Source organism: Silurus meridionalis, chromosome 14, assembly GCF_014805685.1.
Source record: "Silurus meridionalis isolate SWU-2019-XX chromosome 14, ASM1480568v1, whole genome shotgun sequence".
NCBI classification, from domain to species: Eukaryota; Metazoa; Chordata; class Actinopteri; order Siluriformes; family Siluridae; genus Silurus; species Silurus meridionalis.
The window spans coordinates 23302935-23319769 of record NC_060897.1 but is presented as its reverse complement, the minus strand read 5'-3'; the positions used below and the strand labels follow the sequence as shown (position 1 = coordinate 23319769).

At 39.6% G+C, this 16835-nt stretch overlaps 1 protein-coding gene across 2 annotated transcripts in view; it reads right to left on the bottom strand.

Moving 5' to 3' along the window:
* Window positions 1-14438: 14438 nt before the first annotated feature.
* The window catches only part of prdm1b (PR domain containing 1b, with ZNF domain), an 11050-nt gene continuing 8653 nt past the window's right edge, over window positions 14439-16835 (bottom strand). For both annotated transcript variants that reach the window (XM_046865472.1, XM_046865473.1), the window contains 3 exons: window positions 16553-16835; window positions 16333-16461; window positions 14439-15859 (listed from right to left, as the gene is read on the bottom strand). The exon at window positions 16553-16835 is cut by the window's right edge and continues 577 nt beyond it. In XM_046865472.1, the coding sequence (XP_046721428.1) occupies window positions 15365-15859; window positions 16333-16461; window positions 16553-16835 (907 nt within the window). In that variant the 3' untranslated portion in view covers window positions 14439-15364. The remainder of the gene's footprint in view (window positions 15860-16332; window positions 16462-16552) is intronic.

Here is a 16835-nt window from a genome sequence, read left to right as displayed (position 1 = left end):
AGACTACTGTAATGCATTACTAGGTGGATGTCCTGCATCATTAATAAACAAGCTTCAGTTTGTCGAGAAAATATGATCACATAACCCCAATCTTCTCACCCCTACACTGGCTTCCTGTTAAGTTTCAAATCCACTACAAACTACTGCTACTTACCTACAAAACACTAAATGTTTTATCTCCATGTATCTCTCCAGTCTTCTAACACGCTACAATCCATCACGCTCCCTGAGATCTCAAAACTCTGGACTTCTAGTAGTAAAATAGTAGTAGAAAGTCCACTAAAGGTGGTAGATCATTCTCACATTTAGCTCCTAAACTCTGGAATAGTCTTCCTGACAGTGTTCGGGGCTCAGACACACTCTCCCAGTTTAAGTGCAGATTAAAGACGTATGTTTTTAGCGAGTTCTACACATAACACACATCACATCATAACCTTGTGCTCCAGAACATCTGATCACATCACATAATCAACTTGTGCTGTTAATATCATGAACAGCAGCTACGCTAATTCCTCTCCACTGCTTCTCTTTCTCTCCCCATCCCGAGGCTTCCTGAAGTTGCTCCAGCTCCAGTCACGTCCCACCTCATGAAAATTGTGGACCTTTAAAAAGGTAGATGTTTTCAAACATCCCGAACCATCTAGAGACGTACCAGTGCCAATTGGATTCCACTTCATGTGGAGTTTGGACACTGGGTGGTTAAAAGGCTCTGGCATGGAGAAGCTGGTGTTGGATTTATGATGATCGCAAATGTTGAGCCATTTTATGAGTTGCTCAGTAGCTCCTGGTTCCATAATCTTAAATGACTGTAAAAGACTGTAGAAAGATCATTACTCATAATCTCACATTCCAGTGCTCATGTTAGTTCTCACTCTTCAGTGTTCTGTAGTGTTTTAAGACTATAATCACACTCTTGATGTCACCCAAATGAGGATGTTTCCCCTTTTGAGTCTGGTTCCTCTCAAGGTTTCTTCCTCTTTCATCTAAGAGATTTTTTCTCTCACCACATTCACCCCAGGCTTCATCATCAGGGATAAACACACATCATTTACAATAATTCTTATGTTCTGTAAAGCTGCTTTGATGTCTATTGTGAAAAGCGCAATAGAAATAAACCTGAACTTGACTTTAAACATCTCCAAACCCAGAACAGGGTGTGTGACAAAATAAGTCCATATTACACATCTCACGTGAAAACTCATAAGAGGGTGATGTGACAATTTAACGTCCATATCACACATCTCACGTGAAAACCCATAACAGGGTGATGTGACAATTTACCGTCCATATTACACATCTCACGTGAAAACTCATAAGAGGGTGATGTGACAATATAACGTCCATATTACACATCTCACGTGAAAACCCATAACAGGGTGATGTGACAATTTAACGTCCATATTACAGGATTATCATATGATCATTTACAAGATGTCTTTATTTTGTAATAAAGTAAATTATTGTGATGGGAACATTTCATTAACATTAACCTAAACATTGTACATTTTTATTACATTTAAGAATATATTCAGAAAAAAATATTCAGAACAAATATATTTGAATATATAAAAATATATATTTAAAAAATCTGAAATATAATTTATTAATAATAAACTGACTGAGAGCAGCTGCTGTGATGATTTTATAAAAATTGTAATTCAAACTTGTATATATTTTATAAAATAGTGTTTATTTATTAATTTCTAAATAAATGCATAAATTGCATGAATATATATTTTATAACATATATTAATAACAGTTTTATTATTTTAATGCAAAGTTATTAATAGATTTAGTTTGTCGTATTTGATAATAATATAATATTTTTAATTGTAAACATTTTTGCCATTTTGGTAAAACCCCAGTATTTTACGTCACTATTATATATCATGTGTGTGGTTTCTGTGCCGTGGCTTTTACCCGTGTTTAAGGTGGATATAATATTGAGTTCATCTGTGGAGTTTGTTTAGGGTTTAACCCCACACTCATTTACAATCTCCCCGTTTCGAGTCGTTTATGTGTGGCTTTGTGTTTATTGTGTAGCTGTAATCTGAGTCCACCTGCGTCCTAACCAGTTTTATCACCGTTTAAAGATCTGCCATCTATACGATTTCAGAAGAATCACCTCAGGGCTTTATGGTTCTTGCCAGTTATTCTGAATGTTCTTTACACACACATAAAACACTTTCAGTTAGTGAGAAATCACCCAGGTGTATTCTTCTAATTCAGAGTAATAATTAACCCATAATAAAGAGTTAATGCACAAGTTACACACTGACCTCATTGTAAACACAGTTTAACCACGGGCTTCTACGAATCTAATCCCAAAACAAATAAAATTATAAAACAGTAAATTAAATATAGTAATAATCATCTTGCATGTTTCTTAAATGCAGACATATGTTAAAATATATTGAAATAACAGTTGAGCAGAACAACTCCCCAGCAAACTAAATATTAAATGTACACACACACACACACACACACACACACACACACACACACACACACACACACACACACACATCTTTATTATTCAAACGAGGTCTAACAAGTGTAAACTTTTTTTACTCGTTCCGTGTTGGTGTGCGAGATAAAGCTGGAAGCTGGAAGTTAGTTTACTTTGCTGCTATCAATAACCAATAATGTTAATAGCTAATACTATGGATGTGATTTTATTTATCCTTCAGCTCGGCCATGTCGTTGTTTGTCTCCAAAATTACAGAGCTACTGTTTGTCAAACGTTGGTCCTGATTTTAAACACTGGCCATGTCCTTAGTCCTTGTGAAAACACTTGCAAGATCTAGTAAGATATGAAACCATTTAAGAAGAAAAAATAACATTTGACTGCAGCTACACACACACACACACACACACACACACACCATCAATTCTAGCCTTCTGCAAATAATGTCTAGTTAATGATGTGGCTGAGTTCATCTGAGTTTGTAGAAAACACGACCTGCTGGAACTAATGCAAGAGTTTTACAGCTTTACTTAAAATACACAGCTCTCAGTTATGCAGACGCTTAATATTAAATGTAATATTCTTAACATTTACAAAGTAGCTTCACAGAAAAATAACTTACACTATATATATATATATATATATATATATATATATATATATATGGGAAAAATGCAGGTGAAAAAAACGCATGGGAAAAAAAAACGCATGGGAAAAAATGCAGGTGAAAAAATGCAGGTGAACATTTGATGAGGTGAATATGGATGCTTCTGCTAGAGAAGATGCGGGCGGTGCAGCTGTGGCTACAGTGAAAGGAGACGTGTTGACATTCATTTTCACTGAATGAGATTCCTGTCTGTGATGCAGCACAAGTTCTTCTTATTTGTAAAATTCTGGACAAACGGATTATTGAGTTGATTAATCCAGAGCAGCTCTGAGAATAAAGCATGTTTGTATGGTAAAGCACTTGTTGGGACATGTCACCGTTGCTACAGTAACAGCTTGCTCCTATCGTGGATGCTTAAATGATAGTAAATGGATTTTGAAAAAAATGAAGTGATAAAGTGAAGTTTATTATTTTTTGGAAGGAGAACAACAAGCTGCTCCACCACACCACCCTGCTGTTGATTATATTACTGTAACAGTAGGACACATGCAGTAGGTTATTCCTAACCCACCTACAGTACAACCTTCACTTCTGAATGTACCTTTGACCCCTGAGGTGTGTCCAACACCAGGGCTGCTCACATGTGATTTTTGTTGACGGAATGTGTGTTATATAAGAAAGGATGACTAATCCGTTTACAGTTCAGGAGAAGTGAAATCGGAACGTTGGAGTTAGATTAGATAAGCGTGTGTGCTGTCTAATCCGAAGTGTAATAAGAGTCAGAATGTGGTGTGATATGAAGGCACACTGGCGCCTTGATTCTTGAGAGGTGGTTATGACAGTTCTTTTTGCTTATGTTTTATTGATACAGAAGTTGTGTATTATCTGGAGGTGCTGAGATGAAAACCTGATGTGAAACAGTAACAGTAATTCACCTGGATGTTTGTGTGGACATTGGGCTTCGTGCTGGCATTTTATTTTATCTTCTATAAATCTGCCAACTGTTTTGGTCTGAAATGTCATTTTCACTCGGACCTGAGCTCGGGATCTTACCGTGGACCCTGGCACTGAGGTCCTTAAGGATTTTTTGTTTGTTTTTTTTTTTTTAGAATGGTTTATTGCATAAAATTCCTTAAACTAGTATGTTTCTTATTTTCACCTTAGTAGGCTCGACAAAAGCAACAAAAAAGACACTCACATTGTATTTTAATGACATAGTTTTGGCACTATACACTAATTTAGTGTTTATTATGAAGGAATTCTTGTATGGGGCAGTAAAACAAACCCGGCCCACATTGTCCACAGTCACATAGACAGTGTTTACAGTGTGACCATGAGGTTTAAAGATGTCCTACAGTATGTTTGACTATAATGTGAGTGATGTATTTGCAATTTGATGATTTAACTATTTCTGGTTTATCACCCAATTACCTCATGCTAACATATTGCCACACCCCAGGGCATAAATTTATATGACATGTTATAAGAAAAGGGGTTTACTCACCAGCCTGTCTGCATGAGAGCTGGATTACGCAGCCTGCTGTAAAAGGGTGTAAACAGAAACCAGCCTTAAAAGGATGAAAACATCTTTTAAAACCACGTTTTATAAAGACATGGAAATAATCAGCCATAGAAACTGAGATTATAAATCATGAACACATACAGTCTTATACCTACACGCTCTGTTTCCATGCTGTGATTATGTACGAAATATCTTGAAAGATGCTTATGTACATGGAAATATATATTATAATATCAGTAAAAATAGAAATAATTAAGGTAAAAAAAAAAAAAAACAAGGAATCGTTAACATTTTTCCTATATATCTCATACATCATGCAAAAATCTTTCATAGTTCTGTTGAAAAGAGGAATCTCACAGTGTCACTTCTCTTAGTTTATCATCACCGATCAGACTTTCTTTCCAGACCATAAATTATATCAGAAAAAAATGAGAGAAAGAAAGTATCCTAGTATCCAATAGCACTATATCATTATAGTTAACACACAAAAAGAAACTCTAATTAGACAGTTTTAACTGAAAATTAAGACTTTATGTGTTTATGTGTTAATGTAGTAAGAGGAAAATACATGCTATAGAAATCAGCATATTTACAATCAATTAATCAATCAATCAGTAGTAAACATATTTATTGCAGAATTTATTCAGATTAAATAAATTCAGAAAACTTTTCTGTTGTTTGTCCCACTTTCTTCAATTCCAATGAAATGTTATTTCTGCTTAATTGAAGAAGAATGAGCTCTAAATGTTTTGGCACCTGTATAGTAATATTCCATAATTCAAATGCGATAAATCCTAATATGTTTTAGTTGACATTATTAATATGTATAATTTGATGTAAAAACAGATTTGCATTGGCAGCGTGTGGAAGTGTTGCTCATTACAAGTGCAAATGTCACATGTGTATTTGTGTGTTGGGTCAGATTGTTTGTATCTCGTGGATTATAGGGAACAGAAAGTACAAATAAATTCCAAAGCAGGTTGTTAATACATAATGGCATTCTCAACACACACACACACATGCACGCATATGCACACGCACACACGCACACACACACACACACACACACACACACACACACACACACACACACACACACACACACACATCTTTTCACAAGAGTTTCCCTTTTCTTTCTCGGCAGAAGGAGAGTTATGAAATTCAGGTTTACACCGTTTAATATATGGCTCTTTTACAATAAATATGAAACACACACACACACTTTCTTCCCTCTAAATTGTAGTTATTGTTTTTGGAAAGCATTATTACCCTGCAAGGAAAACAATAAGACACACTAGAGAAACGTTTGCATATTTACACTTTAACGATGCATGCAGGTCAGTTAGGTTCAGTGGAAGTTGCACTTTTGTTTGCGTTTCCGTGGCAATGCAGAACGTGACCGAGTGTCACAGTGATTTCAGGATAAGACTTCTGAAGAGCTCTAAACATAGAGCCAGCCCTTTCATCTGCATGTGTGTGCAGATCTGAAACATGGCCAAAGGTAGATCCCTCCGAGCTGATGACGGCTCACTGACAACATGAAATCGCTTTAAGCTGCTAAACAATTTGCCAAGTGGCTTTGAGTTAACGTTTCATATTCCTGCTCAAAGCCTCAGCAGCCTAAAGGTTCTGTCAGCTTTAGCACAACAGATGATGACACACGGGTGGAGATCTTCTTACTTCCTTTTTTATTAGCAGTAAAAATGTCATGTACGACTTCTCTGAATTCATTTCTTAGAAATGAGTCAAAAAAAGGTCAAACCTTATAATTATACATTTGCTTTTTAAATGTTAATACAAATGTACACAAGGGTTAAAACTTACACATTATCAAGCAAACTACTGCATACACTGGATTTAGGCAGTGTTCAGATTACAGAGGTAACGCTCCAATGCTCTGTACAGGCCAGGAAATGTATTAACATGAGTATTAGCATGAATCTGAACATTAGCATTATCACTAAAGTGAGTATGCAGTGCTGCATTATAAATTTACTGCAGTATAGATTTCCCCAAAGAATCTTCACAGAGATGCTTAGATTAGAAATATACATTTTAAATGTTTATTCTTTACCTATTATTATTACCTATTAGTTTATCCCTAATGATAAGTGGTGACAGTGGTCCTGATATGGTATGAGGTAGAAATCTTGAGAGGAACCAGATGGGAACCTCATCCTAACCTGGCACCAAATGTCCATTCATTACAGTTCCATTATTGTTGAGGTGCTGTTCGGTGAACTCCTCATGCCAATTGTTGTACAAGGTCATTGTAGCAGACTGTTGAAATTAATAACAGTCCAAATCTATTCTTACTATATTTTTCTTAAATTTTGTTATTATATTTATATTTTTATTCCCCTTTTTACCCTATTTTATTCCCTTATGCCGGACCGTCGTTAAAAGCATTTCACTGCATGTCGTACCCTGTATGTATGTGTATGTGACAAATAAAAATTTGATTTGATTTGATTTGGGTTACTTCATAGATCCTTAGGCTGTCCGGGTGGAACCATCCTCAGCTCAGCCGAGTGGACTCCAATTGAAGAGAACTCAGAAGCAGATCCAGAAAAATGTCTTTAGTATCCTCCTGGTTGGGGTGAAATGGATTATCCAGTCATTACAAAATGCAGGCAGCTACAATTAATTGTGATTAAGTTGAATCCAATAAAATCAGCTTCAACTATATTATAGATTGGAGTGATGAAAAATTTAGTTTTTGGAATATATTTATTCAAGCCTTTTTTGGACTAAAAATGAGTTATAAAAAAGTCGCTCACAGGCAGCAGATGTGGTGGGGGGGTGTTGTGCCTTAATGACAACTTTAACATAGGTGCAGAATGTAATTAGTAACGCTTACTGTCTATTAAAATGCAGTGGAGTAAATAGTACATCTATTATAAGTAGTAGGAGTGAGTAAAATGAGGGGGGAGCTCAGTGCTTAAGGTATTAGACTTCTAATTGAAAGGTCAAAAATTCAAAACCCACCATCACCAAGCTGCCACCACTGGGCCCTTGAGCAAGGCCCTTAGACCTCCTCTGCTCAGTTGTAATTCACTCTGTATAAGGACGTCTGCCAAATGCCATAAATGTAAATGTAAAAGTTGCTTCTATCTTTGGTACTCAGCAAAACTAGAAAGTAGACCAAAAAAATACTTAATTACAGAAATGAATAATTTTTACTGAAACTTCACTCCACTGGGACGCAGTGTTCGGCACCAGGACTCATCCATAAGGAGTTTTAAAAATAAAATCTAAAAATTTACAGTTTGATCACTGACTTTTTTCGGGTCACAAATGAGTTGATTTCTGGTCAAACCGTGTGCCGACGTCACGGAGTTTACTCATCTAAAACACAAGAAGCAGTTAGTATGAAATGACACATCATGTCAATGTGCTTTCATGTAAGTGTTTACCTTTTCTGTTTAAAAAAAAGTTTTTTTTTCTTTAATTTTTCCTTTTGAATAGGAAGTGAAGTTCTGCGATTCACAGAACGAGTGTGTTCTTGGCTTTTAATGCAACACGTTGAAATTCGAGAGTACGCAGGAAGACAATGATAGTAATCTGCATGAGTCACTGAAGACACACACACACACACGCACACACACACACACACACACACACACTCCTTTTGTCATTTACAGCAAGGCAAGTTTCACTCTTTCTAAGGTGTCTTTCACACACTGTACCATTTCAGTTTTTCTGCACTGACCCTCGAGAGAGAAAGAGAGATAGACAGAGAGAGAGAGAGAGATAGAGAGATAGAGAGAGAAAAAGAGAGAGAGGAAAAGAGAGAGAGAGAGAGAGAGAGAGAGAGAGAGAGAGAGAGAGAGGAAGAGAGAGAAAACACACAGATGGCTGTTGAAGTGTTATTGGTTAACCTGGCGGTTTGACATACAAATCCCCGTCACACATGCACATATGCTTTTGCCGAGGTGTGTGTGTGGTGTGTGTGTGTGAGTGTTGTGTGGTGGGGCTCTCCCTCTGTGCGTAGGCAGTGTGGGTAGATGTGTCGAAAGGAAATCGATCAGTGCTTCTCTCCCCAGAGTTATGAGCCATTTCTTACTGTAAGTGCTCTCTCTCTCTTTTTTTCTGCACTTACTGTCACATAGACTCACTCACACACACACACACACACACACACACACACACACACACACACACACACACACACACAGCAATCACACCATAGTTTCACCCTCTGAGAAACAGAAGCCCTGGTTTCTGTGTACAAAGAACCGAATCATGTCATGTTCATTCAGGTGTGGTGTTATGTGTGTGTGTGTGTGTGTGTGTGTGTGTGTGTGTGTGTGTATGGAGTTCAAGTATAATACAAATTGACGGTTAGAACCCTGGAATTTAATCTAGATCTATTATAGAACAATATTTTATTATTTCTGTCTTTATCCTCTTTTAAAGTAAATGGGACATAATTTCAGCGTCTTCTTGTTGTTTTTTATTACTGGGAAACTACAAAGACAGAAAAAGTTTTCAGCATTACCTGCTACAAAGCACTGACACTGGAGACTCCTTCTATTCAAGGTAGAACACACATTAAAACAGGTAGTCCCCGAGTTACAATGGATCTTACGTTGACAATTGCGATACAACAAAAAAATTAATAAATAATAAAAAAAATGTCAAGTTTCATATGCAAACATAGCAGCATATGCTCCTCCTCCCACACGGCCACATCGGACACATACGTATACAGTATCTCACAAAAGTAAGTGCACCCCCACATTTCAACACCCATTTTAGAGTCCTCTCATGGGACAAATCTATAGAAATGAAAGGTGGATATATTTGAGAGCATCGGTGTGCAGTTTGTATACAGTACAGATTTACTCTCCTCTAAAAATAACCACATACACACATTATTGTCTAAATAACTGCCAACAAAAGTGAGTCCACCCTCAATGTTAACAGCTGTACATGGTGTAAACCTGCAAACCGTACAGAGCTGCAACAAGTCGTTTTGCAGGACGTCATCCCAGAAGGAGCCTCTTCTAAAGCTGCTCACAAGAAAGCCCACATCTGTTACTAGGAAGCTGCAGTTCATTGAGGGAAACATGGAGTCCAACATGTACTGTGACATTCTGAAGCAAAACATTATGCCCTCCTCCAGAAATGTAGACAAACGGCAGTTTTCCAACATAATAACGACCCCAAACACACCACCAAGATGACAACTGAGGAAAGTGAAGGTGAAAGGGATGAAGTGGCCAAGTCTCCAGACCTGAATCCTATTGAGCACCTGTGGGGATCCTCAAGCAGAAGGTAAAGACGCGGCATGTGTGTAACATCCAGCAGCGATTCATTATGCAATGTCATTGGAAGAGGATCCCAGCAACAACCTGTGCAGCTCTGATGAATTCCATACCCAGGAGGATTAAAGCAGTGCTGGATAACGATGATGCTCACACAAAATATTTACACTTTCTACACAGCTGTGACATGTTCACTGAGGGTGGACTCACTTTTGTTGGCAGTTATTTAGACAATAATGGATGTATGTTGAGTTATTTTCAGAGGACAGTAAATCTGTACTGCTATACAAACTGCACACTGACTAAAATATATCCAAGTTTCATTTCTATAGTAATGTCCCTAGAGTAGATTATACTAAATAGTTGATGAGGGGTGTACTCACTTTTATTTTATTATCAATGGTAATGGAATGAGCTTATACTATAGAAACAGTATCATATTATAATAAGAACAAGCACATTTATATAAACGGGGGGGTAAATGGGGAGGGTTGCGTTAGGAAGGGCATCCAGCGTAAAACATGTGCCAAATCAAATATGCGGATCACAAAGGAGAATTTCATACCGGATCGGTCGAGGCCCGGGTTAACAACGACCGCCACAGGTATCGTTAGCCGACAGGGTACCGGTGGAAATTGGGCTACTGTTGGACGAAGGAGGAGAAGGAGAGGAGGAAGACGTCTACAGAGACGGCAGGAAAAGGAGCAGTGTAGGAGAGTAGAGGTTCGGGTTGGTACTTTAAATGTTGGTACTATGACGGGTAAAGGGAGAGAGATAGCTGATATGATGGAAAGGAGAAAGGTAGATATGCTGTGTGTTCAGGAGACCAAGTGGAAAGGGAGTAAGGCCAGGAACATTGGAGGTGGATTTAAACTGTTTTATCATGGTGTGGATGGGAAGAGAAATGGTGTAGGGGTGATTCTGAAGGAAGAGTACAGTAAGAGTGTAGTGGAGGTGAAGAGAGTTTCTGATAGGGTGATGATCGTGAAGGTGGAAGTTGAAGGATGATGATAAATGTCATCAGTGCCTATGCTCCACAAGTTGGCTGTGAGATGGAGGAAAAGGAAAGATTCTGGAGTGAATTAGATGACGTGGTAGATGGTGTACCTAGGAAAGAACGATTGGTGATTGGGGCAGACTTTAATGGGCATGTAGGTGAAGGGAACAGAGGTGATGAGGAGGTGATGGGTAGGTATGGTTTTAAGGAGAGGAATGTGGAAGGGCAGATGGTGGTAGATTTTGCTAAAAGGATGGAAATGGCAGTGGTGAACACGTATTTTAAGAAGAAGGAGGATCATAGGGTGACGATAAGAGTGGAGGAAGGTACACAGGTGGACTATGTGCTATGCAGGAGATGCAACCTGAAGGAGATTGGAGACTGTAAGGTGTTGGCGGGGACAGTGTAGCTAGACAGCATCGGATGGTGGTCTGTAGGATGGTTTTGGAGGCGAAGAAGAAGAGGAGGAATGTAAGGATTGAAAGAAGAATAAGATGGTGGAAACTGAAGGAGGAAGAGTGTAGTGAGGTTCAGGGAAGAGGTCAGACAGGGGCTCGGTGGTGGTGAAGAGGTGCCGGATGATTGGGGAACTACTGCAGGAGTGATGAGGGAGGCAGCTAGAAAAGTACTTGGTGTGACATCTGGAAATAGAAAGCAAGACAAGGAGACGTGGTGGTGGAATGAGGAAGTGCAGGAGAGCATTAGGGGAAAGAGGTTGGCAAAACAGAAGTGGGATCGACAGAGTGATGAGAAAAGTAGGCAGGAGTACAAGGAGATGCGGCAGCAGGTAAAAAGGGATGTGGCGAAAGCCAAGGAAAAGGCATATGAGGAGCTGTATAAGAGGTTGGACACTAAGGAAGGAGAAAAGGAGTTATACCGATTGGCCAGGCAGAGGGACCGAGCTGGGAAGGATGTACTGCAAGTTAGAGCAATAAAGGATGGAGAGGGAAATGTGTTGACTAGTGAGGAGAGTGTGTTGAGAAGGTGGAGGGAGTATTTTGAGCAGCTGATGAATGAGGAAAATCACAGAGAGAGAAGGTTGGAGGATGTGGAGTTGGTGAAGCAGGATGTAGATAGGATTAGTAAGGAGGAAGTGAGAGCAGCGATTAAGAGGATGAAGAATGGAAAGTCGGTTGGACCAGATGACATACCGGTAGAGGCGTGAGATGTTTAGGAGAGATGGCAGTGAGTTTTTAACCAGATTGTTTAACAGGATTCTGGAAGGGAGAGGATGCCTGAGGAATGGAGAAGGAGTGTGCTGGTACCGATCTTTAAGCATAAGGAGATGTGCAGACCTGCAGTAACTACAGGGGAATTAAGTTGATCAGTCACACCATGAAGTTATGGGAAAGAGTAGTGGAAGCCAGGCTGAGAGAAGAGGTGACCATCTGTGAGCAACAGTATGGTTTCATGCCGAGGAAGAGCACCACAGATGCCTTATTTGCTTTGAGGATGTTGATGGAGAAGTATAGAGAAGGACAGAAGGAATTGCATTGTGTATTTGTGGATTTAGAGAAAGCGTCGACAGAGTGCCAAGAGAGGAGTTGTGGTATTGTATGAGGAAGTCAGGTGTGTCAGAGAAGTATGTAAGGGTGGTGCAGGACATGTATGAGGACAGTGTGACGGCAGTGAAGTGTGCAGTAGGTACGACAGACTGGTTCAGAGTGAAGGTTGGACTGCATCAAGGATCGGCCCTGAGCCCTTTCCTGTTTGCAGTGGTGATGGACAGGTTGACGGACGAGGTCAGACAGGAGTCTCCTGGACTATGATGTTTGCAGATGATATTGTGATTTGTGGTGAGAGTAGAGAGCAGGTTGAGAAGAGCCTGGAGAGGTGGAGATATGCGCTGGAGAGAAGGGGAATGAAAGTCAGTAGGAGTAAGACAGAGTACATGTGTGTGAATGAGAGGGAGGGCAGTGGAGTAATGCGGTTGCAGGGAGAAGAGGTGGAGAAGGTGGAGGAGTTCAGGTACCTGGGGTCAACAGTGCAAAGTAATGGAGAGTGTGTTAGAGAAGTAAAGAAAAGAGTGCAGGCAGGGTGGAGTGGTGGAGAAGAGTGACAGGAGTGATTTGTGATAGTAGGGTATCTGCAAGAATGAAAGGGAAAGTTTATAGGACTGTGGTGAGACCTGCGATGTTGTATGGATTAGAGACAGTGGCATTGAGTAAAAGGCAGGAGGCAGAGCTGGAGGTAGCAGAGCTGAAGATGTTAAGGTTTTCGTTGGGAGTGACGAGGATGGACAAGATTAGAAATGAGTTTATTAGAGGGACAGCACATGTAGGATGTTTTGGCGACAAGGTGAGGGAGGCGAGATTGAGATGGTTTGGACATGTGCAGAGAAGGGACATGAATTATATTGGTAGAAGAATGTTGAAGATGGAGCCACCAGGTAGGAGGAAAAGAGGAAGGCCAAGGAGGAGGTTCATGGATGTGGTGAGGGAAGACATGCAGGTAGTTGGTGTGAAAGAGGCAGATGTAGAGGACAGGGTGGTATGGAGACGGATGATCCGCTGTGGCGACCCCTAATGGGAGCAGCCGAAAGAAGAAGAAGAAGAAGAAGAAGAATGTGTAATGTAACTGTACCCAGAAAAAACATCTGGTACACATAAAACTCAAAAAGTGAGTAGAAAATCGAATTTATTGTGATTTTTTTTTCATCAAAATAAGTCAGTGTCTTCAAATTAGTTTTTTTATTAGGCAATTAAAATGTAAGCAGCTAACGCTAAACACACTACTGACAAAAAACAATTTAATAAAATAATCGAAGATAGACGCTAAGAGTTATCATAGTAAACTAGCTCGCTTTAATCCAACCAAGTAAAACGTTTTATGTAAATTCCATGTTCCATTTCTAGCCAGATGTGGTTCTTCCACAAACTTTTACCACAAAGTTGAGGAACAAAATTGTATATTATGTCTCTGGATGTCTCTTCCATCCTGACGGATCCTCTGGAGTGGAAGATCTCATGCTATTAAGCTATAAAGTCTACTAAAGACTGTTGACTGCACTGAACGCAGACTGCACCCCAGGCCTCCTCACCTCACCTACATCAGTACCTGACTTTAGTAACACACATCCTTGTGGCTGAATGAATTTCTACATATCTCTACAAAATCTAGTAGAACATCTTCCCAGAGAAATGGATTTTATAATAATAGCAAGTGGGGACTACATTTGTAATAAGATGTTTAAATAGAGCATACAAATCTTACGGTCAGGTGTCCACAAACTTTTGATCTTAACTTTATTTTAAGTTGTAAATAAATGGATTGAATTGTACTTTAAAGACTCTAAAGTACACTATCGCCTACTGTAACTATCCACTCATTTATGCTTCACTACTCTTTTTCCTACTAACATTGTGGGATCATATTATGCCAGGATCTATTAAACGTTTTGTGGTTCTTCTGAACTTATACAGTAATCTTAGGGCATTTGTCCAGCGATGACCCAGTAACCATGAAGAAACAGGAAGCGTAGGAATTACAGAGAAAACAAACGGGCCGGGATACAAAATGCTTTTTTTTATATTGTGTTCTTTCATTTTGACAAGAAAGACACGAAAGACAAAGAGTTTTCATGAGAAATATATTTTAATGTGCTACATTACAAAAGTTAAGTAAAAATAAACTCTGACATATAAAGTATTGACATCCAAAATATTCGGGTAAACAAAACTGTACAAAAAAAAAAACATGAAAAAAACTAAACAAAGAAAATCAGTAAACGAATTCCTGTCATCTCTATGTAACAGTAACCATGCACATGGAATGAGATCCTGCTTTTTCCAGTGCTAATGTTCAATAAATTAAAAACAGAGTATAGCATACAGTAATAAATTACACACAATTTGCCCTGAGATTTATAATAACTTCGGTTCCTGCTGTGGATTTGGTTTACACTGAGTTAAATTCAGTGTCGGATAACTAATTTACTATATCATTGAGTAAGCCAAAAGAAAACTCTTCTAAATAATAAATAATAAAATAGAAGTTTGACTTCTGTTTACAGAATTAAGATTTATAACTGTTGCTATTTGCAGAATTTATTCAGAAAACATTCACTTAACAAACCCCTGATATATTTTTGTTAACAATTCCGTACCCTGATTGCTGCTTCCTGAGAAAGAAAAATCAATATTTTAACTCCAAACGATAGCAAAAACTATTCGAACAGAACAGTACAAAAAAAGAACATCTAATACATTTCTGAAACCAAACACAAAAAGTACCGAAAGCAATAAATTAATTAAGTCAGAAACACACTAAACAAAATAAAACACAAGTACAAGGATGTAACTTGATTGCCTTTGCTCGCTGCCGAAGAACTGAAGGCTTAAGTGCAATTATCAAGTCTTTGGAAATGCTAGTTATGTGCTGCTTGGCTTGGTTTAGCTCCTGTCCTCTCATTTTTGTGGTGTAAACTAATACACGCAAACATCGAGGATTTTCAGATGACGTCAGTAACTGTAATATAAACCATCTTTTCATTTTTGTTTTCTCAGTGGACTCTTTCTTCACCACCGAAACGCACCACACTGGCCCTGTCCTGCCATTGTCCTGGGGTCTTCAACAGTTCGGAGGCTTTAAAGTAGCTGGGTTTGGGTTGATCTTCCAGCTCGAGCCATTTCTCCAGGGTGGCTTCAACTTCGGCCTCAGAGGAATTCTCGGCGAGAGCTTCAGCCTCAGCGCTGACATCGAATCGCTCGAGGATCTCGGCTGCATTCCTCAGCTCTGAACTTTCAGGCTGGGAATTGGCATGGCAGCACCCTGAGCGTCGGTGCAGCCTGAGGGAGAAGTGATGGAGGAAACCACGATGGCACAACGGGCAAGGATGCGGCCGCTCTCCTGAACTGTGCATGCGGCGGTGTAGCTTCAGGTGAATGTATTGCGTGAACTTGGTGGCGCACACTTTGCACTGGTAGGGCTTCTCTCCCGAGTGTAAGCGCAGGTGCGTCTTCAGGTTGCTGGTGCTGCTAAAACGCTTCTGGCACACCTGTGGGACGGTCAACAGAAGCCGTATTTAATATTTATCCCAAACCTATTGTGCAAGACGGGTCATAAAGCAAAAGATGCACCAGAACAGGAGCGAACCAAAAGCTTTCTGACAATAGCCCCTGTATCTCGCCTTGGAATGCAGGGGGCAAGTTAGACATGTTTATTTCATCGGAGTTTGGCTGCTTTCTTGGCTGAAAGGGTGCGTCATGTCTGGGATATAGAAAGAACTCAGGTTGACGTCACTGTCACACCCTTGGGGATTAATGTACAACAAAGTCAAGGCTTTATTTAAAGGGTGCTTAAGGAGTAGGTGAAAGTACCCGCAGATAGACAAGACCTTGAGTGCCTGTCAATGTGTGTGATTTCTACACCTCTCACTTTCCTATAGATTCATAAACACTCTGTCGTTACTCAGGGATCGTTTTTTACTGTTGTTTTATTTATACTTATTAAAAAATGTATCAGTCTCACCTGACACTCATGAGGTTTTTCTCCAGTGTGGACAAGATGGTGTTTCTGTAGGTGAGCCAGCTGGGTGAAGCTCTTCTTACACAACTTACAATCAAATGGCCTTTCTCCATTATGCACCCTCAAGTGCACCTGCAGAAAAAGAAAATAAAGACATGTTGGTTAGAACGTCATTAATGTCACATAACTTTGAATTGTTGCAGAGGACAGATGTGTCACACACCTTCAGGTTGGACAGCTGGCCGAAGGTCTTAAAGCAGATGTTGCACTCGTACTTGATCTTTCCATTCTGTTTCTTCAACGGGTACGGAAGTGACTTGTACCCCGGACCCTGTGGTGACACCGATGGTAATGGCGATTTCAGAGAGCTTATTTTTGGTGTAGAAGCTAAGCTGAGGTTGATGGCCTCCTCGCACAGATGCTCAGGCCCTGGAGAATGCTTCATGAGGGGTGATAATTCGGGGGTGGCCGGGGCACCCTGGAGAGGTGATGTATTCGTTGGCCTT